This window comes from Anomaloglossus baeobatrachus, chromosome 8, assembly GCF_048569485.1.
Source record: "Anomaloglossus baeobatrachus isolate aAnoBae1 chromosome 8, aAnoBae1.hap1, whole genome shotgun sequence".
NCBI lineage: Eukaryota > Metazoa > Chordata > Amphibia > Anura > Aromobatidae > Anomaloglossus > Anomaloglossus baeobatrachus.
Window position 1 is genome coordinate 101,500,922 of NC_134360.1, and position 25,087 is coordinate 101,526,008.

General features: G+C 52.0%; 1 protein-coding gene across 4 annotated transcripts in view; it reads right to left on the reverse strand.

Moving 5' to 3' along the window:
* The window catches only part of EP300 (EP300 lysine acetyltransferase), a 508,128-nt gene that overhangs the window by 395,122 nt on the left and 87,919 nt on the right, over window positions 1-25,087 (reverse strand). For all 4 annotated transcript variants that reach the window (XM_075321927.1, XM_075321925.1, XM_075321926.1 and 1 more), the window contains exons 7-8: window positions 17,758-17,845; window positions 17,146-17,280 (exon numbers count right to left, since the gene is read on the reverse strand). In XM_075321927.1, coding sequence (XP_075178042.1) covers window positions 17,146-17,280; window positions 17,758-17,845 — 223 coding nt within the window. The remainder of the gene's footprint in view (window positions 1-17,145; window positions 17,281-17,757; window positions 17,846-25,087) is intronic.

Genomic DNA, 25,087 nt, shown 5'->3' on the forward strand with positions numbered 1-25,087 from the left:
ATGAGGCCCATCGATATCACAGCCTCTATCAGGGTGAGTAGAATTATTAGGCTGGGGTGATTAACGTCTCATGTGGAAAATCGGCCAGATTATGGTAACGACACGCAGCTCAAACTCTGATCAGATGTGAGCCAAGTCTCATTTACTGTGCTCCAGCTCTCTCGCACGTGAGAATCAGATACGGGTGAGGAGAAGAGATACATTTCTCAGTCTTCTCCATAGTCTATGTCAGCGAAAATCAGACTGCACTCTGTTTTGCACAGTCTTTAACCCCTTAACGACCCATGACATACTGGGTACGTCATGAATCATGCCACTAACATCGCCGCAGCCTGACTATCCGCACACATCAGCTGATTTCAATAGCTGATATGTGTGCCTACAAGTTATGAGTGGAATCGCTTTCCACACGAAACTTTTAACCCTTTACATCCCACTGCCAAAATTTGGCAGCAAGAAGTATATGCGCGCGGCCATTACTTTTACATACCGCCGCCCCCATCGGAAGTCACGTGCGTGATCACGTGACTTCCAGTGGTTGCCATGGTAGCACAGGGTCATGTGATCATGCCTGTATCTAACATGAGTCACTTTCAGTGCCGGCATAATGCCAGCCTTGAGAGTAAAGCACTATATCTGCAGTTCTCAGCTCTGTAGAAGAGATCTACAAATATGGCAGAGTGATTGGATTGTTGATCCATATAGCCCCTTAGGGGGACTAGTAAAAATAAAAAAAAAAAAAAAAAAGCACATTTAAAAAAAAAAAAAAAAACCTTTAAGTTCAAATCACCCCCCTTTCGCCCCACTGAAACAAAGGGTTAAAAAAATAAAAAAACTACACATATTTGGTATCGCCGTGTTCAGAAACGCCCAATCAAAATATAAAATCAATTAATTTGATCGGTAAACGGTGTAGCGGCAAAAAAGTTCCAAACGCCAAAAAAAGGGAATTTTGTTTACTTACCGTAAATTCCTTTTCTTCTAGCTCCTATTGGGAGACCCAGACAATTGGGTGTATAGCTTCTGCCTCTGGAGGCCACACAAAGTATTACACTTTAAAGAGTGTAACCCCTCCCCTCTGCCTATACACCCTCCCGTGGACCACGGGCTCCTCAGTTTTGGTGCAAAAGCAGGAAGGAGAAAACTTATAAATTGGTCTAAGGTAAATTCAATCCGAAGGATGTTCGGAGAACTGAAGACCATGAACCAAAAGAACAATTCAACATGAACAACATGTGTACACAAAAGAACAACCAGCCCAAAGGGCACAGGGGCGGGTGCTGGGTCTCCCAATAGGAGCTAGAAGAAAAGAGAATTTTGTTTACTTACCGTAAATTCTTTTTCTTATAGTTCAGACATGGGAGACCCAGACCATGGGTGTATAGCTTCTGCCTCCGGAGGACACACAAAGTACTACACTAAAAGTGTAGCTCCTCCCTCCGAGCATATACACTCCCCGGATGACAAATCCAACCAGTTCAATGCTTTGTGTTCAGGAGGTCACACACACACACATGCATCCTCTGATTTTTGATATTTTGATTTCAAAGATTTGGAAGAAAAGCGGGTCCAATCTGGACTCCCGGCATGTCCCTTCAGGGATCCAGAGGCCGCCGGTAAGGCGGAATGATGTGAGATGCGCCCTGCATGAAGGTGCGCACCTGGGCCAGCCGGGCGATACGCCGCTGGAGCAACGCTGACAGAGCCGAGACCTGTCCCTTGAGGGAATTGAGGGACAGTCCTATTTGCAGACCGGACTGTGGAAAGGACAGGATGGTCGGCAAGGAAAAAACGGCCAAGGGGCATGGCCGGAAGAACGACACCAGGACAGGAAAATTCTCCAAGTCCTGTGGGAAATCCTGGCCGAGGAAGACTTCCGAAGCTGAATCATAGTGAAGATGACCTCGGAAAGAATGCCTGAAGGCGTAAGGATTCAGGGCTCAAGAGCCACGCCGTCAATCTGAGAGCCGCAGAATTCTGGCGGAAAAACGGACCCTGTGAGAGAAGGTCTGGCCGGTCCGGGAGATGCCACGGCACCTCTACGGACAAACTGAGGCTATCTGGGAACCAAGCTCGCCTGGGCCAGTCTGGGGCGATGAGTACGACCCGACGGCCCTCCATTCTGATCTTGCGCAGGACACTGGGCAAGAGAGCAAGGGGGGGAAACACGTAGGCCAGACGGAACTGGGACCAATCTTGAACCAGCGCGTCCGCTGCCAAGGCCTGAGGATCGTGGGAGCGAGCCACGTAAACCGGGACCTTGTTGTTGTGCCGGGATGCCATTAGATCCACTTCCGGAGTGCCCCGCCTGCGGCAGATTGAACACTGCCGGATGCAGGGCCCACTCGCCGCTGTCCACGGTTTGACGGCTGAGATAATCTGCCTCCCAGTTTTCTACGCCTGGGATGTGGACTGCGGATATGGTGGACATGGAGTCCTCCGTCCACTGAAGGAATACGTTGAATTTCCAACATTGCTAGGCGGGTGCGAGTCCCGCCTTGGTGATTGAAGTAGGCAACTGCTATCGCGTTGTCTGACTGGACTCGAATGTGCTTGCCCACCGACAGGTGGTGAAAAACTACGAGAGCTAGGAGTACAGCCCTGATTTCCAGCACATTGATTGAGAGGGCTGATTCGGATGGTGTCCAAGTGCCCTGTGCTCGGTGGTGGAGAAACACTGCTCCCCAGCCGGATAGACTGGCATCCGTGGTGAGAATCACCCAGGACGGGGCCAGAAAGGAGCGTCCCTCAGAGAGAGGGGCCGAAGCCACCACTAAAGAGAACTCCTGGTCTGTGGCGACAGAGCCACCAGCCTGTGCAAGCAAGAGTTCCGCTTGTCCCAACAGCGGAGAATGTCCAGCTGCAGGGGACGCAGATGGGACTGGCAAAGGGAACCGCTTCCATTAACGCCACCATCTGACCCAGCACCTGATGGAATGACGGCGGAGCCTCAGCAGAGAGCGAACCGCCAGATGAAGGGACTGCTGTTTGACTAAGGGCAGCTTCACAAGTGCCAGCAGAGTCTCGAATTGCATCCCTAGGGACGCAAGGTCCTGGGTCGGAGTCAGAGTGGACTTGCAAGCGTGGCGAGAGTGAGCGAGACACTCCGCTGAGAGTGAGCGAGACACTCCACTGACAGTCTGCACTGGATGAAGCCTTACTAGAAGGTCGTCCAGGAAAGGAAACACTACCAACCCCTGGAGGTGCAGAACCGCAACCACTGCTGTCATGACCTTCTGAATACACGAGGGGCCGTGGCGAACCCGAAGGGGAAAGCCACGAATTGGAAATGTTCCTCTCCGATTACAAAACGCAGCCAACGCTGGTGAGAAACTGCGGTTGGCACAAGTAGAAAGACATCTCTGATGTCGATGGATGCTAAGAAATCTCCTTGGGTCATTGACTGATCGCAGAGATTCCATGCAAAAATGCCGCACCTCACATGCTTGTTGAGAAGCTTGAGATCCAGGTCGGAAAGCACCGTCCCTTTCGGGGACTAGGAAGAGATTTGAGTAAAAATCTCAGAACCGTTCCCAGTCGGGAACTGGTACAATTACTCCATTGGCCTGCAAGAATGCCACGGCCTGTGAGAAGGTGGCGGCCTTGGAGCAGGGGGGAGTTGACAGAAAAATCTGTTTGGCGGGCTGGAAAGAATTCCATTCTGTAGCCGTGGGAGATGGTAACCCACACCCCCTGATCGAAGACGTGTTGAAACCACACGTCGCCCAAGAGGGAGAGCCTGCCACCGACCAAGGACGTTGCTGGCGCGGCCAGATAATCAAGAGGAGGCTGCCTTAGTGGCCGCAGCTCCTGCGGACTTCTGAGGACGCATCTTCATGCGCCAGTTGATTTACGGACCTTGGCTGAGTTAGTGGACGAGGCCGAGGGCTTAGAGGACGACCAGTTAGAGGAACGAAAGGAACGAAACCTCATCTGGTTCCTGCTCTGGACAGGTTTCCTGGGTTTGTGGCATGGAAGTACTCTTCCTGCCAAAAAACTTCCTTAATAATTTCATCCAGTTGTTCACCGAATAGACTGGTCCCAGCAAAGGGAACCCAGCAAGGAACGTCTGAAAAGCATCTGCCTTTCACTCTCGAAGCCACAGGAGCCTGCGGATAGCGAGGGAAGTGTCGAGGCCACCGCAGTGCGGTGACAGTCTCCAGCATGGCAGACATGGCCTAGGATGAAAAGACTGAAACCTGGAAGTTAAGGCAACCACTTCGGGCCTAAAGTCCCTAGGTGAGGGGATGCATCTCCTCTAGAGAAGCAGAGATCGCTTTGAGAGCCCGCACTGCTGCAAAAGATGGGGAGAACGAGGCCCCTGCTGCCTAATATATAGATTTGGCCAGAAGGACAACCTGGCGGACAGTGGGATCCTTAGAGAGGAGCCGTCAGCCACTGATACAACTGTCCGGGCTGAAAGCCTAGACACCGGAGGGTCCACCCTTGGTGAATGAGCCCACTCCCTGACCACCACTGGTGGGAGGGGGAAACAGTCATCAGAACCACGCTTTGGGAAGCGTCTGTCAGGACAGGCTCTGGGCTTGAACACAGTGGGGTGACAAACTGGAGTGGTTAAGGAACACACTCCTTGTTCTCTTAAGGTATACTAATGCCTTTCTGCCAGAATGGAATGCACCCCTGATACAGGCTGATTGAAGTCCAGTACAAATATAATGGACGCAATCAAATCATTAGCATCTGCGTCACCTTCGGACAGATCAATGTACATGACGTAGCATCCGAGCCCCTAGTAAAAGCATCCTCCTCGTCCTGCGAGTCGGCTCGTGAATCAGAGCTGCGGGACGAGGAAGGAAAGGGGACCCTGCGACTCCATTTTAGGAGGACGGGGACTGAGACCAGATGAGGAATCCTCTGTGAGCTTTGCTGAGCGAGCCGTAGCAGCAGAAGCGCCCTGAGAAGGGGGCTGATGCATGCTCAGCAGTGTCCGGGACAGCTGTCCCCTGGAGAGAGGGATTCTGCCCAAACCGGGGGAAGGCGGAGCAGCTGGAGGGACCACTGATGAGCTTCCAGGCTGAGAGACCACTATGTTAGAGCAAGCATCACAATGTGGTTATGTGCTCGGTACAGGCAGTACGAGTCTACATGCAGTGTATAATAAGAACATATACGTCACTTGTCCAAAAACCATCAACCTCATACTTAGGTCCTACACCAACAATAATTTATAACCACCAAAAAACACAACAGGAGGTGTTTTAACCTAAAACAATCAACTTTATTAGCTCTCATAAAATTATTAACAATCAAATGATCAAGCATAGATCTCCATTACATCATCACACTAGACGTGGCAACATACCCATATTGCCTCAGTGAATCTCCATGGTGCCGGGAATGCACAATTATTCATCCAATACTCAAGATCTTTTTATGTAAAGAAACTTCAATATAAAATTTCAGCCCTAAAGGATGTATTGGTCTGATTGGGGTTTAGATCCAAGGATCACACTGTTATACCTTAGGACCCCTGGTTTACAGAAATTTCTGCCTAGGCTCTATTAACAATCCCATATTCATCTATCATGTATCCCAGTGGAACATATATAATGCCATGACAGTTCAACCGACCAACAGAGCCACAGTGCAATTACTGAGCCCAGACTCCCCCCTCCTCCGTTTGTATAAGTCACTCCGGCAATAGATAGATACACTGACCTGGCAATTGATAGTAAATGGTGTGCCCGTCCTCTGTCCCAACGCGCGTTTCCCACTTCTTCAGCCTTGCAGCCTTGCTCTGATGTGAGACATGCTGCAGAAGTGGGGGCTCTGTCCAGAATGACCCCCAGCAGAGTATATAAACAGAGTATATAAGAAGCTGCACAACCGGAGGTTGTGGCTTGCCAGACCGTTTGACATAGGGACATCTCTGTGCCCTCCAGATCCCCCAGCCCAGGCCTCCATTTGTCACAATGTGGTTAATGCAGACATTGAGAACGCTGAGAAAATGGCGCCGGAGCGAGGAGAGGGGGCGGGGCCTACTCAGAGCAGGATCTGGAGGGCAAATGAGGTATACAGGGGAGGGAATCCTTCCTCAGTGAAGAGTGTCCGTTCCCTGTGCTGAACAGCCGCTGGGCGGAGCCACACCGTCCCTCTGCACTGGCTGACATGCAGGGGTAGAGAATCGAAACTAGGCCTCAGGCGAAGCCGGGGCCTAGATTTAAACATGCGGCCAGCGTGCAGGCACCATCGGCGCGGTTCTTCAGTGAAAACTGGAGAACCGGCCGGAAATGTTAACAGTTATAAAACACACTCTCCCCAACATATAAAGTACAAGGGACCCCTGGAAAGACCACTGTGTGGTAATAACGTCTCAGTACTTAGCTTGTGAGACGCAGGTGCCAGGTCCCTGGGAGGTGAGCGCTCCATCCGGCAGGATCCTGAAAAGGGCTGCGGATGGAGACCGATCTCCTGCAAAGCAGTGAGAAACGTGATGGCTCCCACTTCAAGCCAGAGCCTCAGAGGATGGTGAAGGAGCGCGGCATGTGAAGGCTCCAGCCTTGTAAAATCAACCTTAACAGCACCGCCGACACAGTGGGGTGAGAAGGGACATGCCGGGAGTCCAGATTGGACCCGCTTTTCTTCCAAATCTTTGAAATCAAAATATCAAAAATCAGAGGATGCATGTGTGTGTGTGTGACCTCCTGAACACAAAGCATTGAACTGGTTGGATTTGTCATCCGGGGAGTGTATATGCTCGGAGGGAGGAGCTACACTTTTAGTGTAGTACTTTGTGTGTCCTCCGGAGGCAGAAGCTATACACCCATGGTCTGGGTCTCCCATAAGGAACGATGAAGAAAAAGGAATTTACGGTAAACAAAATTCCCTTTTTCTTTGTCGCTCCATTGGGAGACCCAGACAATTGGGACGTCCAAGAGCAGTCCCTGGGTGGGTAAAAGAATACCTCAATCTAAAGAGCCGAAAACGGCCACCTCTTACAGGTGGGCAACCGCCGCCTGAAGGACTCGCCTACCTAGACTGGCGTCTGCCGAAGCATAGGTATGCACTTGATAGTGTTTCGTGAGAGTGTAAAGGCTAAACCACGTAGCTGCCTGACACACCTGCTGAGCCGTAGCCCGGTGCCGCAATGCCCAGGACTTGGAGGCCTGAGAGCCCTTACGCTGGCCAGCGACAAGGACAAAGAGCGCATCTGAACGGCGCAGAGGCGCCGTGCAAGACACGTAGAACCGGAGCGCTCTCACTAGATCCAAAGAGTGCAAATCCTTTTCACACTGGTGAATTGGATTAGGGCAAAACGAAGGCAAGGAGATATCCTAATTTAGATGAAAAGGGGATACCACCTTAGGGAGAAATTCCGGGACAGGACGCAGAACCACCTTATCCTGGTGAAAAACCAGGAAGGGGGCTTTGCATGACAGCGCTGCAAGCTCAGACACTCTCCGAAGTGATGTGACTGCCACCAGGAAGGCCACCTTCTGCGAAAGACGTGAGAGAGAGACCTCCCGCAGCGGCTCGAAAGGTGGTTTTTGAAGAGCCGTCAGGACCCTGTTAAGATCCCAGGGTTCCAACGGACGTTTGTAAGGTGGGACCATGTGGCAGACCCCCTGCAGGAACGTGCGGACCTGCGGAAGCCTGGCTAGACGCTTTTGAAAAAACACAGAGCGCCGACACTTGGCCCTTGATAGAGCCGAGGGACAAACCCTTGTCTATTACAGATTGCAGGAATGAAAGAAAAGTGGGTAAGGCAAACGGCCATGGAGGAAAACAGTTATCTGCGCACCAGGATAGGAAGATTTGCCAAGACCTGTAATAGATCTTGGCGGACGTTGGCTTCCTGGCTTGTCTCATGGTGGCAATGACATCCTGAGATAACCCTGAAGACGCTAGGAGCCAGGACTCAATGGCCACACAGTCAGGTTGAGGGCCACAGAATTCAGATGGAAAAACGGGCCTTGTGACAGCAAGTCTGGGCGGTCTAGAAGTGCCCACGGTTGACCCACCGTGAGATGCCACAGATCCGGATACCACGACCGCCTCGGCCAGTCTGGGGCGACGAGAATGGCGCGACGGCAGTCGGACCTGATCTTGCATAGTACTCTGGGCAGCAATGCCAGAGGGGGAAACACATACGGCAGTCGAAACTGCGACCAATCCTGGACTAACGCGTCCGCCGCCAGAGCTCTGTGATCCTGAGACCGTGCCATGAAGGCCGGGAGCTTGTTGTTGTGCCGTGACGCCATGAGGTCGACGTCCGGAGTTCCCCAGCGGCGGCAGATCTCTCGAAACACGTCTGGGTGCAGAGACCATTCCCCCGCGTCCATGCCCGGACGACTGAGAAAATCTGCTTACCAGTTTTCTACGCCCGGGATGTGAACAGCGGAGATGGTGGAGCTTGTGGCTTCCACCCACTGCAGAATCCGCCGGACTTCCTGGAAGGCTTGACGACTGCGAGTGCCACCTTGGTGGTTGATGTAGGCGACGGCAGTGGCGTTGTCCGACTGGATACGGATCTGCCTGCCTTCCAGCCACCGATGGAAAGCCAATAGGGCTAGAAATACTGCCCTTATTTCCAGGATATTGATCTGAAGGGACGATTCTATCGGAGTCCAGGTTCCTTGAGCCCTGTGGTGGAGAAAAACCGCTCCCCAACCTGACAGGCTCGCGTCCGTGGTGACCACAGCCCAGGGTGGGGGTAGGAAAGATTTTCCCCGAGACAGATGTGGGTAGGAGCCACCACTGAAGTGATGTTTTGGTTGCAAGGGAAAGAGATGTTCTTGTCGAGGGAAGCCGCACTCTTGTCCCATTTGCGAAGAATGTCCCATTGGAGTGGCCGTAGATGGAATTGCGCGAATGGCACTGCCTCCATAGCTGCCACCATCTTCCCCAGGAAGTGCATGAGGTGCCTTAAGGGGTGTGACTGACTCCGAAGAAGTGATTGCACCCCCGCCTGCAGAGAAAGCTGTTTGTCCCGCGGTAGCTTGACTAACGCTGGCTGGGTATAAAACTCCATCCCGAGGTAAGTCAGTGATTGGGTCGGTGTCAACTTGGATTTCGGGAAATTGATGATCCACCCGAACTGCTGGAGAGTCGCCACAGCGACGGTAAGGCTTTGTTGACACGCCACCCGAGAAGGGGCCCTGACTAGGAGATCGTCTAAGTAGGGGATCACCGAGTGGCCCTGAGAGTGCAGGACCGCCACGACGGATGCCATGACTTTGGTGAAAACCCGTGGGGCTGTCGCCAGGCCGAAAGGCAATGCCACGAACTGGAGGTGTTCGTCTCCGATAGCGAAACGCAGGAAACGTTGATGTTCGGGTGCGATCGGCACATGGAGATAAGCATCCTTGATGTCGATCGATGCTAGGAAGTCTCCTTGTGACATCGAGGCGATGACCGAGCGGAGAGATTCCATCCGAAACCGTCTGGTTCTCACATGTCTGTTGAGTAGCTTGAGGTCTAGAACGGGACGGAATGACCCGTCCTTTTTTGGCACCACGAACAAGTTAGAGTAAGATCCGCGACCACGTTCCTGAAGGGGAACGGGAATCACAACTCCTTCGATCTTTAGAGCGTCCAGCGCCTGAAAAAGTGCGTCGGCCTGTGCAGGTGGCAGAGAGGTTCTGAAGAAACGAGCCGCAGGACGAGAGCTGAACTCTATCCTGTAACCATGAGACAGAATGTCTCTCACCCATCGGTCTTGAACATGTGGCCACCAGGCGTCGCCAAAGCGGGAGATCCTGCCACCGACCGAGGATGCGGCTAGGGGAGGCAGAGAGTCATGAGGAGGCCGTCTTGGAGGCAGTGCCTCCTGCGGCCTATTGGGGGCGTGACTTGGACCGCCACGCATAGGAGTTCCTCTGGCCTTTCTCCGGCCTGTTGGACGAAGAGGATTGGGGCTTGGCGGAGGGACGAAAGGACCGAAACTTCGATTGGATTTTTCTCTGCTGAGGTCTCTGAGCCCAGCCCTTAACGACTTCAGGTGGAAAGGGATAACGCGTGTCAGTGTGCCGTTTAGCAAAGCGCTTGTCCGGAACCGCTCTGGGCTTCTGGACAGCATCCCTGAAGTTAGAGTGATCAAAAAACGTATTGCGCGTACGTTTGGGGAACCGAAATTGGTGTTTCTCCTGCTGAGAAGCCGACTCTTCTACAGGAGGAGGCGGTGGTGAGAGATCCAACACCTGGTTGATGGACGAGATAAGATCATTTACTAAGGCGTCCCCCCTCAGGTGTATCAAGGTTAAGGGCGAAGTCAGGGTCAGAGCCCTGAGCTCCCCCGTCCGCCTAGTCTTCCTGAGAGTCCTCAAGCTGGGATCCCGAGCAGCGTGAAAAAGTTGGGGAAAAGTCCCAGCGAGACCGCTTAGCCGGTCTGGGACTGCGGTCCGGGCAGGAGTCCTCCGCCTGAGACCTAGGGGCTAACCTGGGAGCACGCTGCGGCGCGGACAGAGAGGGCCCTGGAGGAGACAAGCTAACAGGGGCCGGGGCCTGTGAAGGGTCCGGTCTGGACTGCAATGTCTCAAGGAGCTTAGAAGACCACTTGTCCATAGACTGTGCAATGGATTGAGAAAGTGACAGAGTTTCTCAGCAAAAGAGGCCAACACCGGTGACTGTCCCTGCAGTCTGCTCAGGGGGAGTCTACATGAGCCGAGGGGCCCACCAGTGCCCGAGGCTCCGGCTGAGCAAGCGAGGCAGGAGTCGAGCATTGCTCACAGTGAGGGTAGGTGGATCCCGCAGGCAACATAGCCCCACAAGAGGTACAGGCCGCGAAAAAAACCTGTGCCTTAGTAGCTTTGCTCCTTGTGGACGACATGCTGTTGTCTCCTAGGAGAGTGACCACTGAGGGTATATGGGAAAAGGGTATACAGCCTGACTGAACAGATATATTATTATATATATATATATATATATATATATATATATATATATAGATAGATAGATAGATAGATAGATAGATAGATAGATAGATAGATAGATAGATAGATAGATAGATAGATAGATAGATAGAGCTATTCCGGCACCCTAACCCTAGGGGGACCAGCACCGGGTGACCGGTGTGGCTTACCGACCGCTAACGAGCGGAGTGTGTCCTCCAGATTCCCTGTCGTGGATCCCCCGGAGCTGCAGAGCTGTGTTCACTGAGAAGCGTCCACCGGCAGAATGACAGAAAATGGCCGCCGGAGCTCTCAGGGGAGGAGTGGGGCCGAGGGCGGCGCCAGCAAAGAGCGAGAATCTGGGGTCCCCACAGTGGTCAGTGAGAGGGGAGGGAGACATGCAGGATGCTCCAGCCCTCACATTCGACGTCATGTCGGTAATCCCGCCCTTACCCCTGACAGGCAGGCCCGGGGGTGGGATTTTCGCGACTAGGCCGCGGCGAAGCCGGGGACTAAATTTGAGGCCGCGCCCGACAAGCAGGCATGGTCGGCGCGGAAGTCCGCCGGGCTCCTCAGTTTTTCAACTACCGCGGCTTCCGGGAAGAAGGTGCGCTCCCTGTACAGTCCCCCATGGGGACACAGAGTACCTTTAGGTTGCAGGGCCCGGTCCCTGGGGATGAAGAGGCTCCGATCCGGCAGGTTCCACCAGGGGCTGCAGATGGAGCACGGTCCCAGCAAATGGATGACCGCTCAGGATCCCACTTCTCCCAGAGCCGCATAAGGGATGGTGAAGGAGACGGCATGTGGCTCCAGCCTGCGTACCCGCAATGGGTACCTCAACCTTAACAACACCGCCGACATAGTGGGGTGAGAAGGGAACATGCCGGGGGCCCCATCGGGGTCCTCTTTTCTTCCATCCGACATAACTATGTATGAGAATGCATGAGTGGATGTGTGCCTCCTTCCACACAAAGCATAAAACTGAGGAGCCTGTGGTCCACGGGAGGGTGTATAGGCAGAGGGGAGGGGTTACACTTTTTAAAGTGTAATACTTTGTGTGGCCTCCGGAGGCAGAAGCTATACACCCAATTGTCTGGGTCTCCCAATGGAGCGACAAAGAAAACGGATTTTTGTGTACTCACCGTAAAATAGTTTTCTCTTAGCCATCATTGGGGGACACAGAACCATGGGTGTTATGCTGCCTATCCATAGGAGGACACTAAGATGCAAAAGCATAGCTCCTCCTCTGCAGTATACACCCCCTGGCCGGGCCAGGCAGCCTCAGTTTTAGTACACAAGCAATAGGACGAAAAAAAACAGTAAAAACTTCTCAGAGGAACATGAGAAAAGAAGAGTCATAACCAAATAAGGTACTGAGAGAACCAAGGCCGAACAGGGCAACAGGGTGGGTGCTGTGTCCGTCAATGATGGCTAAGAGAAAACGATTTTACGGTGAGTACACAAAAATCCGTTTTTCTCTGACGCCTCATTGGGGGACACAGCACCCACCCTGTTGCCCTGTTGGGCCTTGGTTCTCTCAGTACCTTATTTGGTACTCCCTCTGCCTTGATCTTCCTGATTACCAGCGGCAGCAGGGGTAGAGGTGGAAATATGTAAAGCAGGCGGAAGTGGTGCCAGGAGCAGACTAGAGCATCCACGCCGATGGACTGCGGGTCGTGTGACCTGGCTATGAACACTGGTACCTTTGCATTCAACCTTGAGGCCATTAGGTCCACGTCTGGTGTGCCCCAGCAAGTGCAGATGTGTAGAAACACATGTGGGTGGAGAGACCATTCTCCGGCGGCCAGGCCTTGGTGACTTAGAAAGTGTACTGCCCAGTTCTCTACCCCCGGTATGTGTACCGCTGATATCACTGATCCCGTCGATTCGGCCCAGCTGAAGATCTTGTGGGCCTCGAGATAAGCCACTTTGCTGCGGGTGCCCCCCTGCCGATTGATATAGGCTACAGCTGTTGCATTGTCCGATTGGACTCCAATCAGACGACCCGCTAGCAGAGGGCAGAACGCCCTGAGCGCGAGGAAGAGTGCGTGGAGTTCCAGGATGTTGATGGGTAGGAAAGACTCCTGGGGCGTCCAACGTCCTTGAGCAGTTTGGTGCTGGTACACTGCTCCCCAGCCTAGGAGGCTGGCGTCCGTGGTCAGGACCAGCCAAGTTCACTGGGAGAAAAGATCTCCCCTTCGATAGGGATGAGGACCGAAGCCACCAGCGGAGTGCGTACCTGACTGAAGGCGTCAGGTGAAGATGTCTGTCCAGGGAGAAGGGGCTCTTGTCCCAGGCCGCCAGAAGGGCTAGCTGCAGTGGGCGGAGGTGCAGTTGAGCAAAGGGTACTGCTTCCATAGCCGCCACCATCCTGCCGAGCACTTTCATGCTGAATCGAATGGAGAGAGACGGAGGACGTAGAAGGCAGCGTACTGCTCGTTGAAGAGCGACCGCCTTGTCCTGAGGGAGAAGGATCAAGACACGACGGGTGTCCAGGGACATGCTCAGGAAGGTGATGGATCGTGATGGGATCGGGGATGATTTCACCAGATTCACTAGCCACCCTAAGCGGGATAGTGTGTCCACAGTGATCTGTACACTGGTTGAGCAGTCGCGGAAGGAGGGGGCCTTGATGAGGAGGTCGTCCAAGTAAGGAAGAACGACTACTCCCCTGGCCGGAAGGACGCTCATGGCGGCCGCCATGACTTTGGTGAAGACCCTTGGTGCAGTGGCAAGGCCGAAGGGTAGAGCTACGAATTGAAAGTGGGAGTCCTGAACTGCGAAGCGGAGGAACTTTTGGTGATCTGGGGCGATGGGTATGTGCAGGTACGCCTCCTTGATGTCAATGGAGGCGAGGAATGCCCCTTCGACCATGGATGCAATAATGGACCTTAGGGACTCCATTCTGAATCTCCGTACGTGCACATGTTTGTTTAGGTGTTTGAGGTCCAGGATGGGTCGAACTGACCCATCCTTTTTGGGGACCACAAAGAGGTTGGAATAAAAACTCCCGAACTTCTCGTCGTCTGGGACAGGTATTATCACTCCTGCTGTTTGGAGCGAGTGGATTGCTGAGAAGAAGGGAATTTTGTTTACTTACCGTAAATTCCTTTTCTTCTAGCTCCAATTGGGAGACCCAGACAATTGCCTCTACTCCGCAGGTGGTGTCCTTAACCTCTCAGGCGTCTGCGTTTGCGTCCAGCTTTGCGTCATTTCCGAATCTTTGGGGGTTTGAGAGAAAGAACCGACTCGGGGGTCGGGTCCGAAATTCTATGTGGTAACCGGAAGACACAATGTCTCGCACCCATTTGTCGTCTGTGGCGGCAGCCCAGATGTGTTGAAAAGGCCGCAGTCGACCTCCTACAATGAGTGTCTCTTCCGGGGCGCCGAAGGAGTCGTGAGGGGGAAAAACGTCGTGGCCGAGTCTCCCTAGTCCTGGACTGTTTCGGTCTAGGCTGCCATGACGAAGTGGGTTTCGGGGAGAGCCGAGAAGGTCGGTCCCTGCATAGTCCGCGGCTGGTGGCGGGGACAGCACGGGATGTCGACCAACCAAATGAGTTCTGAAAGCAGCGGAACGAGGACTGTGGACGTCTGGTGAAGGTCGTCCTGGATTTCAGCTGGGGGAGGGAGGTACTCTTTCCTCCCGTGGCGTCAGAAATGAGCTTGTCCAGACGTTCGCCAAACAATCGGTCTGGAAAAAAAGGGAAGGCCCGTGAGAGACTTCTTGGAGGCAGAGTCCACTCGCCATTGTCGGAGCCAGAGAGCTCTACGGATGGCTATGGTATTTGAGGTGGAAACCGCTGCGCAGGTAGCAGAGTCCATGGAGGCCTGCATGAGGTACTCCGCCGCAGCGGCAATTTGAGCTGTTACCTCTGTGAAGGTATGAGTGAACTGGGATTCCTCAAGCGAAGTGTTAAGGAATTCTGCCCAGACAGAGATCGCCTTTGCGACCCACACAGAGGCAAAGGAGGGCAAGTGGGAGGAACCCGCAGCCTCAAAAGCAGAGCGGGCGAGGTGCTCCACCTGTCTGTCGGGTCCTTGATGGAGGGACCATCGGGTAAAGACAGGAGCGTCTTTGTGGTAAGGCGGGAGACCGGGGGGGGGGTCCATGAGTTTTCGGTTACCGAAGCGCCTGTCAGGCTTCTCCCTTTGCTTTGTGAGGATATCCTGAAACTCTGGGTGATCAGCGAAAACCTTTTGGGGTTTCCTTGCCCTTTTTTATAGGAGACCGCATGGTCAGTGGTAGTGGATGGGGGATCTTCCACATGCAGAGTTTGGTTGATTGCTGCTGTAAGGGAGTCTATTGCAGTTTGATCATCTGGGGAGGATGAAACCAAGGAATCATCCTGGTACAAACAGCATTCTCCCTCCTTCAGCTCTTCAGAAGCCGTGGAGCGTGTGGGAGAGCCTGCCCTGTGTGCTCACGAGGGAGAGCCATGGGAGCCATGAGAGAGTGCTGGAGACACCCGGCCGTGTGCTATTTTCCTGATCCCTGCAACCGGTGAAGCATGTGCCCGGATTACCTCAGAAGGATCCTCCATGGGGGTATCCTCAGGCTGCATTCCGTCCAGGGACCCAGAAGGGTGTGAAGGACGACATTGCATAGCCAGCACCAGGCTCTGACAGTTTTTCCATGGATTGGGACAGAAACTGTGCCCATTCCGGTGGGCTGGGAGCCCTAGGCTCTGGGCTGACTGTTGCGGCGGTGGTGGCGGGGAGGGTCTTGGGGGGGCTATAGGGGCACAGGAACCACAGAGAGAAGAGGTGTATTTACGTGGTAGCTCAGCGTGGCAGGCAGTGCCGGCTGAATAGTAGACTATGTGAGCCTTAGCGCTGTTAGTGCCCTTAGAATTCTGCATGTTCCTAATAGGAGTATGCCAGGAGGGGGAGGAATGGTCAGCAGAGCTACAAGTGAAGCAAGTACCTCACCAGAATCAGCCGATGGCCCTGCGTCCTCAGGAAGGAGTAAGCTCTGTGGAGATCTTCGCACGCTTTCCGGGGGGGGGGGGGGGGGCTTATCGCGGCCGCGGGGGCGGGGCTTAGCAACAATAAGTCAGTGTGCCCCCCCTGCTGTCGGTAGCAAAAAACGGCGGGAAGGGAGCTTCAGTGACATCTCCCTCCAGTCAGCACACAGCTTGTCACCGGAGGATAATCTCTGCCGGCTTTCCTGCAATCAGAGCACGCAGCTAGAGCAAATAAACAGAGCAAATAAACAGTGTGAGTTCCTGAGCTCTGGGCCCTCCCCCCCGCCACCGGTAAATTATCTGTGCAGGATTCTCTGCAAACAGCGAGGGACTCCCCCCCCCCCCCCCCCTCCTCCTCCCCCCTCCTCCTCCCCCCTCCTCCAGCCAGCAAGCTAGAGAAAAAATTAACACTGTGTTCAGGATCCCTGGGGCTCTCCTCCTTGCAATCAGCAAGAGACTTCACTTCTTTTCTCCCTTTGTCTGGGAAACCAGTCAGGGGGGATCTCACCTTAAACACTGCCTCAGCCCAGGCAGTGGGAATAGCAGAGTCAGCCTGCTGTCCGGTCACACAGTGCAATGTTCAACTCAGAGCCTGCAAAGAGGGGCTGAGGAATTGTGCTTCTGGCCTGGGCTCTGGAAAATCTGTGTCTGTGGGACCCGTCGTCCAGCGAGATGCAGCCCAGGATCCAGCGTCGCAGGAGGGGGTACATGGAGGCAGCACACCGCGTTCCCGCCCGTTGATGGTATTGGGAGATCGGTCCCAAAAGGAAACAGTCGCCCTCAAAAAATAACAAAACCTTGAAAGATGTGCCTCCTACAGACACTAAGCTAAAACTGAGGTTGCCTGGCCCGGCCAGGGGGTGTATACTGCAGAGGAGGAGAAATGCTTTTGCATCTACTTAGTGTCCTCCTATGGATAGGCAGCATAACACCCATGGTCCTGTGTCCTCCAATGAGGCGTCAGAGAAAAAAATATTACATTTTATATAACGTATAAAAACTTGATTCACGCCCATTAAAAATAATGCAATTAAAACAGTAAAGCATATTTTGTATGATATGTCCGTAAGACTTATAATAGAATATTCAATAAATTTACCCATCCAGTGAACGTTTTACAGAGAAAAAAAAAATCAAAACGCCGAAAGGTTTTTCAGTTAGCACACAAGCCCTAAAAAACCGCAATAAAAAGTGACCAAAATGACAAATTGGTATAAATAAAACAGTCAGCTCGCCCCGTAGAAAATACGCCTGCACACAGCTCTGTCAATAAACAATAATATACTACATAACACCTAATCTTTGGCTACCTTCTGTATACTAGTACTTACAGTTTGTGGACTAGATGATTCCTTAAGTCTTGTGTAATATCTTCATGCCAGGGTTTTCGTATTGCTGTGCTAGATGGTGGAGCTGCGGTAGGCATAGATCCCAAATTGGAAACATGGCCATCACCCATCATTACACTACAAGTGGATAGAGTCACTGAATTATTATAATTTTCACATCACAAGTACAATTCTGTAATTCCAAAATTATATAGAAAATGCAGATTAAAAGCAATTCTAAATCATATTTACATCTGAAGATTGAAACTCTACCATCCAAGAGAACAGGCGGGCTTCATACACTTGACCCACAAAATATCAAAATTGAGTAGAACAAAAAGGTAGAAACTAGTGATGGGCGTGCACTACCATGCTCTGGTGCTCGGTACGTGGACGGGCTCGACTCGTATATTGGTTATAATAAAATCTTCTGGAAAAATGCTTGAGCTCACCATTGACTTAAATGAGTTGATCCCCTTTGGCTGCTCGTTACGAGTGCAGAGTACCTGAGCATGGAAGTGCTCGCTCATCAATAGTACAAACTAAGTAATGGAGACATCTCCTACTAGATTTATTAAGAACCAAATATTGCAATGAAGCCACGTGTGAATGTACCTCTGAGTGTTCATCCCTGGATGATGCATGGAGTCTGGAAGCAGACCAGAAGTCTGGACACCACCGTTCAATCCTACAGAGCCTGCATCTGCACAAGAAAAGGATAGAACGGCTTATACAGTGGTTACACCAACATACACATTGTAGGATTGGTAATACACTAGCTTGTTACCATATTCATATATTACCACTATGTTGTTAGCTCGGCATACACTGTGCAGCTAGAAAACCTCCAAGTACATGTCAATGAACAAATCTCTAGCAGCAAACCCAAGCCTCAGATATTGTGCTTGCTGGAAATTGTAGTCTTTATACATAAGACACACACACACACACAAACAGTCACCACATCATAAAGTTTTGCAATATACCATTTACAGAAACAAGTAATCCCATTTTATTAGTCCACAGAACACTCACTTCCTTGCAGAATTGCCTTATTAACCCCATTACGACAGCCTTACGGAGATAAACGGCAGCAGAATCAGGTCCTTATCCTGATCTGCCGTCTATAAACGGCGGTCAGAAAAAGGTAAATAGCGCCCCCCAGCGTCAGAAAATCACCGGGCTTTCTGCTACCGGGGGTAGCTCAGACCCTGGAGATCATGATTCGGGCCGGTTTTTCCAGTCCCCGCTCACCTGATGACCGGTATACACCGTATACCGATGATCATGTTATAGTAAATGACAGCGCCGGTAAAAAATGATTTATCTCCCATCTGGCATGATCAAACATGTCAGCTGGGAGATAAATCTCCTCCCCCGGTCCCCTCCGGGTCCCCCGGGGTCACCGAAGTGCCCCCCCCCCCGACCTCCAACCCCCTGCTCAAAATGGCGCAGCACACCGCCCGCATTTACCCATTTCCTTTGACTTCTGTCGCATGTTCCATCACACATGCGACAGAAAACTCCTCCCCAGGCCCTGCCAGGTCACCCCCTATTCCCCCCCCCCCCAGTGTCTCCCGGTGTCCCCCGTACCTGTCGGGAGCGCTGATCCCCCGCGCCCCCTCCTCCATCACAGCAGATGCCGGTCACACTGCAGAGCGCGGCTGTCATCTTCCTGTATCTGACTCAGAGACGCTAGCTGCTGCTCGCTCTCTGCAGCTGTGACCCGGGGAGAGTGGGTGCAGATTCTTTGCACCCACTCTCCTCAAATGGAAGGTCTGCACTCCTAGAAAATGGATTAAATGGAAGGCTGTGGAAAAGAAAGCGCAATAGGGTCTTGCCCTTATAGGCACAGGGCAAGGGAATGGGGAGCAATAATACTCACCAACTGTAGTTGTGCAAGCCACAACTACTATATTTGCACGTAGAACTGGATCAAGGCAGCGGCAACCCAAAGGCTGATAACAGAGAGAATTGTAGAAACGGGTATCTGCACCGCGCCAAGGATCACAAATCAGGATATCAGATTAATGTAGCTTTATTGCATCATAGGTCTACGCGTTTCAGGAGCTCTGCCCCCTTCCAACCATCAAGTATTCTGGCTCACAGAGTGGAAGCCAGAATAGGGAGCCAAAATACTTGATGGTTGGAAGGGGGCAGAGCTCCTGAAACGCGTAGACCTATGATGCAATAAAGCTACATTAATCGGATATCCTGATTTGTGATCCTTGACGCGGTGCAGATACCCGTTTCTACAATTCTCTCTCCTAGAAAATGGGGGACACGTTTCCTGAACGTGCCCCCCATATTCTAGAAGATCGTGGGACTTCCAAAATGGCTTACAGGAGATTTTTTTTTCTTTTCAATAAATTCGTGAAAGAGGGATGGTTGGGGAGTGTTTTTTTAAATACATTTTTTTTGTTGTCAATTTTTTTTTTTTATTACTGTCAATTAGTTATGTCTGGTATCAAATAGACGCTGTGACATCACTAATTGCTGGGCTTGATGCCAGGTGACATTACACATCTGGTGTCAACCCCATTTATTACCCCGTTTGCCACCGCACCAGGGCAACGGGATGAGTTGGGGCGAAGCGCCAGGATTGGCGCATCTAATGGATGCGCCACTTCTGGGGCAGCTGCGGCCTGCTATTTTTAGGGCTGGGAAGAGTCCAATAACCATGGCTCTTCCCACCCTGAGAATACCAGACCCCAGCTGTCAGGTTCACCTTGGCTGGTGATCTAATTTGGGGGGACCCCACGTTAGTTTGTTTTTTAATTATTATAAAAAATTTTAAAAAAACAGCTTGGGGAGCCCTCCAAATTGATCACCAGCCAAGGTGAAGCTGTCAGCTGTGGTTTGCAGGCTACAGCTGTCTGCTTTACCCTAGCTGGCTATCAAAAATAGGGCAGACCCCTCGTCATTTATTTTAATTATTTTTTTTTGTTTTTGGGCTAAATACAAGGCTAGGCACCCTTTAGTGCCACATGAAAGTCACTGAAGGGCGCCAGCTTAGAATATGCAGGGGGTGGGATGTTATATTGGTTTGACATCTATCCATTCATCCACTGTAGCATTTTAGGCTGTGTGCCCACAATCGGGGTTTGCAGCGTTTTGGGCGCAGAGTGTTTTCCCTGCATCCATAGCGCTGCGTTGTGCAGTAGAAGCACAGTGGAAGGATTTTTAGAAATCCCGTGCCCACTGTGCTTCTCTTCTCCGCAGCATAAACCGACCTGCGGTGCAGCTTACTGAGCCTCAGCATGTCAATTTATGCTGCGGAGACAAGAGTGTTCTCTACAGGTAGAATAAAGCTAAAGTCCACAGCAGCCTGAACCCAAATCGTGGGCATGGGCAGCTGTGTTCTCCAGTGGACAACACTCACATCTCTGCAGGAAGGCTGACACTGGGTACTAGACGCCGTGTCGCTGGATCATGGCCACATAGCCTAACAGTGAGAATATTGTTGCTACAGCAACATTTTTGTGAAGTACCTGTGGAATCAAAATGCTTACTATACTCCTGAATAAAATCCTTGAGGGGTCCAGTTTCCAAAATGGGGTCACTTGTGGGGGGTTTCTGATTTATAGGTAACTAAGGGGCCCTGCTAATGTGACATGGTGTGCGCAATTTATTTCAACTTTTCCAAAATTCAAATGGTGCTCCTTCAATTCCAAGCCCTCCCATTTATCCAAACAGATTTTTTGCCACATATGAGGTATCCCTGCGCTCACAAGAAATTGGATAACAACCTGAGGGATCCAGGTTTTGTTGTTGCCTCTTGAAAAAGTGAGAAATTTGATGCTAAATAAACATTTTTGTGAAAAAAATGAAAATGTTCAATATGGCAACCTAAGCTTATCAAATTCTGTGAAGTGCTCGTGGATTCAAAATGCTCACTATACACCTAGATAAAAGCCTTGAGGTGTCTTGTTTCCAGAATGGGGTCAATTGTGGGGGACGTCCACTGTTTAGGCACCTTAGGGGCTTTCCAAATGCGACATAGCGTCCGCTAATGATTCCAACCAATTGTGCAGTCATATGGCGCTCCTTCCCTTCCGAGCCTTGCTCTGAACCCTTCTAACTTCCTAACCCCAAAAAGAAGGGAATTTTGTTACTTACCGTAAATTCCTTTTCTTCTAGCTCCTATTGGGAGACCCAGACGATTGGGTGTATAGCACTGCCTCCGGAGGCCACACAAAGTATTACACTAAAAAGTGTAAGGCCCCTCCCCTTCTGGCTATACACCCCCAGTGGGATCACGGGCTGCTCAGTTTTAGTGCTAAAGCAAGAAGGAGGAAAGCCAATAACTCGTTTAAACAAATTCACTCCGAAGTAACATCGGAGAACTGAAAACCGTTCAACATGAACAACATGTGTACCCGAAAAAAACCAACAATCCCGAAGGACAACAGAGCGGGTGCTGGGTCTCCCAATAGGAGCTAGAAGAAAAGGAATTTACGGTAAGTAACAAAATTCCCTTCTTCTTCGGCGCTCCATTGGGAGACCCAGACGATTGGGACGTCCAAAAGCAGTCCCTGGGTGGGTAAAGAAATACCTCATGTTAGAGCTGCAAAGACAGCCTTCCCCTACGGGGAGGTAACTGCCGCCTGCAGGACTCTTCTACCTAGGCTGGCGTCCGCCGAAGCATAGGTATGCACCTGATAATGTTTGGTGAAAGTGTGCAGACTGGACCAGGTAGCTGCCTGGCACACCTGTTGAGCCGTAGCCTGGTGTCGTAATGCCCAGGACGCACCCATGGCTCTGGTAGAATGGGCCTTCAGCCCTGATGGAACCGGAAGCCCAGCAGAACGGTAGGCTTCAAGAATTGGTTCTTTGATCCATCGAGCCAGGGTGGCTTTGGAAGCCTGCGACCCTTTGCGCTTACCAGCGACAAGGACAAAGAGTGCATCCGAGCGGCGCAGGGGCGCCGTGCGGGAAATGTAGATTCTGAGTGCTCTCACCAGATCTAACAAATGTAAATCCTTTTCATACCGAAGAACTGGATGAGGACAAAAGGAAGGCAAGGAGATATCCTGATTAAGATGAAAAGAGGATACCACCTTCGGGAGAAACTCCTGAATGGGGCGCAGCACTACCTTGTCCTGGTGGAACACCAGGAAGGGAGCCTTGGATGACAGCGCTGCTAGCTCAGACACTCTCCGAAGAGACGTGACCGCCACTAGAAAGGCCACTTTCTGTGAGAGACGAGAAAGTGAAACATCCCTCAGAGGCTCGAAGGGCGGCTTCTGGAGAGCAACTAGTACCCTGTTTAGATCCCATGGATCTAACGGCCGCCTGTACGGAGGGACGATATGACAAACCCCCTGCAGGAACGTGCGCACCTGAGAAAGTCGTGCTAGACGCTTCTGGAAAAAACACGGATAGTGCCGAGACTTGCCCTTTAAGGGAGCCGAGCGACAAGCCCTTTTCCAACCCAGATTGCAGGAAGGAAAGAAAAGTAGGTAACGCGAATGGCCAGGGGGATACTCCTTGTGCAGAGCACCAGGATAAGAAAATCTTCCACGTCCTGTGATAGATCTTAGCAGACGTGGGTTTCCTAGCTTGTCTCATGGTGGCAACGACCCCTTGAGACAATCCTGAAGACGCTAGGATCCAGGACTCAATGGCCACACAGTCAGGTTCAGGGCCGCAGAATTCAGGTGGAAAAACGGCCCTTGTGACAGTAAGTCTGGCCGGTCTGGTAGCGCCCACGGTTCGCCGACCGTGAGATGCCACAGGTCCGGGTACCACGACCTCCTCGGCCAGTCTGGGGTGACGAGGATGGCGCGGCGGCAATCGGATCTGATCTTGCGTAGCACTCTGGGCAAGAGTGCCAGAGGGGGAAACACATAGGGTAGCTGGAACTGCGACCAATCTTGCACTAAGGCGTCTGCCGCTAGAGCTCTTTGATCGCGAGACCGCGCCATGAAGGTTGGGACCTTGTTGTTGTGCCGAGACGCCATTAGGTCTACGTCCGGCATTCCCCAGCGGCGACAGATCTCCTGAAACACGTCCGGGTGAAGGGACCATTCCCCTGCGTCCATGCCCTGGCGACTGAGGAAGTCTTCTTCCCAGTTTTCTACGCCCGGGATGTGAACCGCTGATATGGTGGATGCTCTGTCCTCCACCCACAACAGAATCCGCCGGACTTCCTGGAAGGCTTGCCGACTGCGTGTCCCTCCTTGGTGGTTGATGTATGCCACCGCTGTGGAGTTGTCCGACTGAATTCGGATCTGCTTTCCTTCCAGCCACTGCTGGAAGGCTAGTAGGGCAAGATACACTGCCCTGATTTCCAGAACATTGATCTGAAGGGTGGACTCCTGCTGAGTCCACGTCCCTTGAGCCCTGTGGTGGAGAAAAACTGCTCCCCACCCTGACAGACTCGCGTCTGTCGTGACCACTGCCCAGGATGGGGGTAGGAATGATCTTCCCTGCGATAATGAGGTGGGAAGAAGCCACCATTGCAGAGAGTCCTTGGCCGTCTGGGAAAGGGAGACTTTCCTGTCCAGGGAAGTTGACTTCCCGTCCCATTGGCGGAGAATGTCCCATTGAAGTGGGCGCAGATGAAACTGTGCAAACGGGACTGCCTCCATTGCTGCCACCATCTTCCCTAGGAAGTGCATGAGGCGCCTTAAGGAGTGCGACTGACCATGAAGGAGAGACTGTACCCCTGTCTGTAGTGACCGCTGCTTGTCCAGCGGAAGTTTCACTACCGCTGAAAGAGTATGAAACTCCATGCCAAGGTACGTTAGTGATTGAGTCGGTGACAGATTTGACTTTGAAAAGTTGATGATCCACCCGAAAGTCTGGAGAGTCTCCAGCGCAACATTCAGGCTGTGTTGGCATGCCTCTTGAGAGGGTGCTTTGACAAGTAGATCGTCCAAGTAAGGGATCACCGAGTGTCCCTGGGAGTGCAAGACTGCTACCACTGCCGCCATGACCTTGGTGAAAACCCGTGGGGCTGTCGCCAGACCAAATGGCAGAGCTACGAACTGGAGATGTTCGTCTCTTATCACAAAACGTAGAAAACGTTGGTGCTCTGTAGCAATCGGCACGTGGAGATACGCATCTTTGATGTCTATTGATGCAAGGAAATCTCCTTGAGACATTGAGGCAATGACGGAGCGGAGGGATTCCATCCGGAACCGCCTGGCGTTCACATGCTTGTTGAGCAGCTTTAGGTCCAGAACAGGACGGAACGAGCCGTCCTTTTTTGGAACCACGAAGAGATTGGAGTAAAAACCTTGCCCTTGTTCCTGAGGAGGAACAGGGATCACCACTCCTTCTGCTCTTAGTGAGCCCACCGCCTGCAGAAGAGCATCTGCTCGGTCGGGATCTGGGGAAGTTCTGAAGAACCGAGGCGGAGGACGAGAACTGAACTCTATCCTGTACCCGTGAGACAAAATGTCTGTTACCCACCGGTCCTTGACCTGTGGCAGCCAAATGTCGCAAAAGCGGGAGAGCCTGCCACCGACCGAGGATGCGGAGGGAGGAGGCCGAAAGTCATGAGGCAGCCGCCTTGGAAGCGGTTCCTCCGGTTGCTTTCTTGGGGCGTGAGTGAGCCCGCCAGGAATCTGAGCCCCTTTGCTCCTTCTGAGTCCCTTTGGACGAGGAGAATTGGGCCTTGCCGGAGCCTCGAAAGGACCGAAACTTCGACTGCCACCTCCTTTGTTGAGGTTTGCTTGATCTGGGCTGGGGTAAGGAGGAGTCTTTACCCTTGGACTGTTTAATGATTTCAGCCAATTGCTCACCAAACAGTCTGTCTACAGATAGTGGCAAGCTGGTTAAACATTTTTTGGAAGCAGAATCCGCTTTCCATTCTTTTAACCACAAGGCTCTGCGCAAAACCACCGAGTTGGCAGACGCCATTGAGGTACGGCTCGTAGAGTCCAGGACAGCGTTGATAGCATAGGTCGCAAACGCAGACATTTGCGAAATTAAGGAC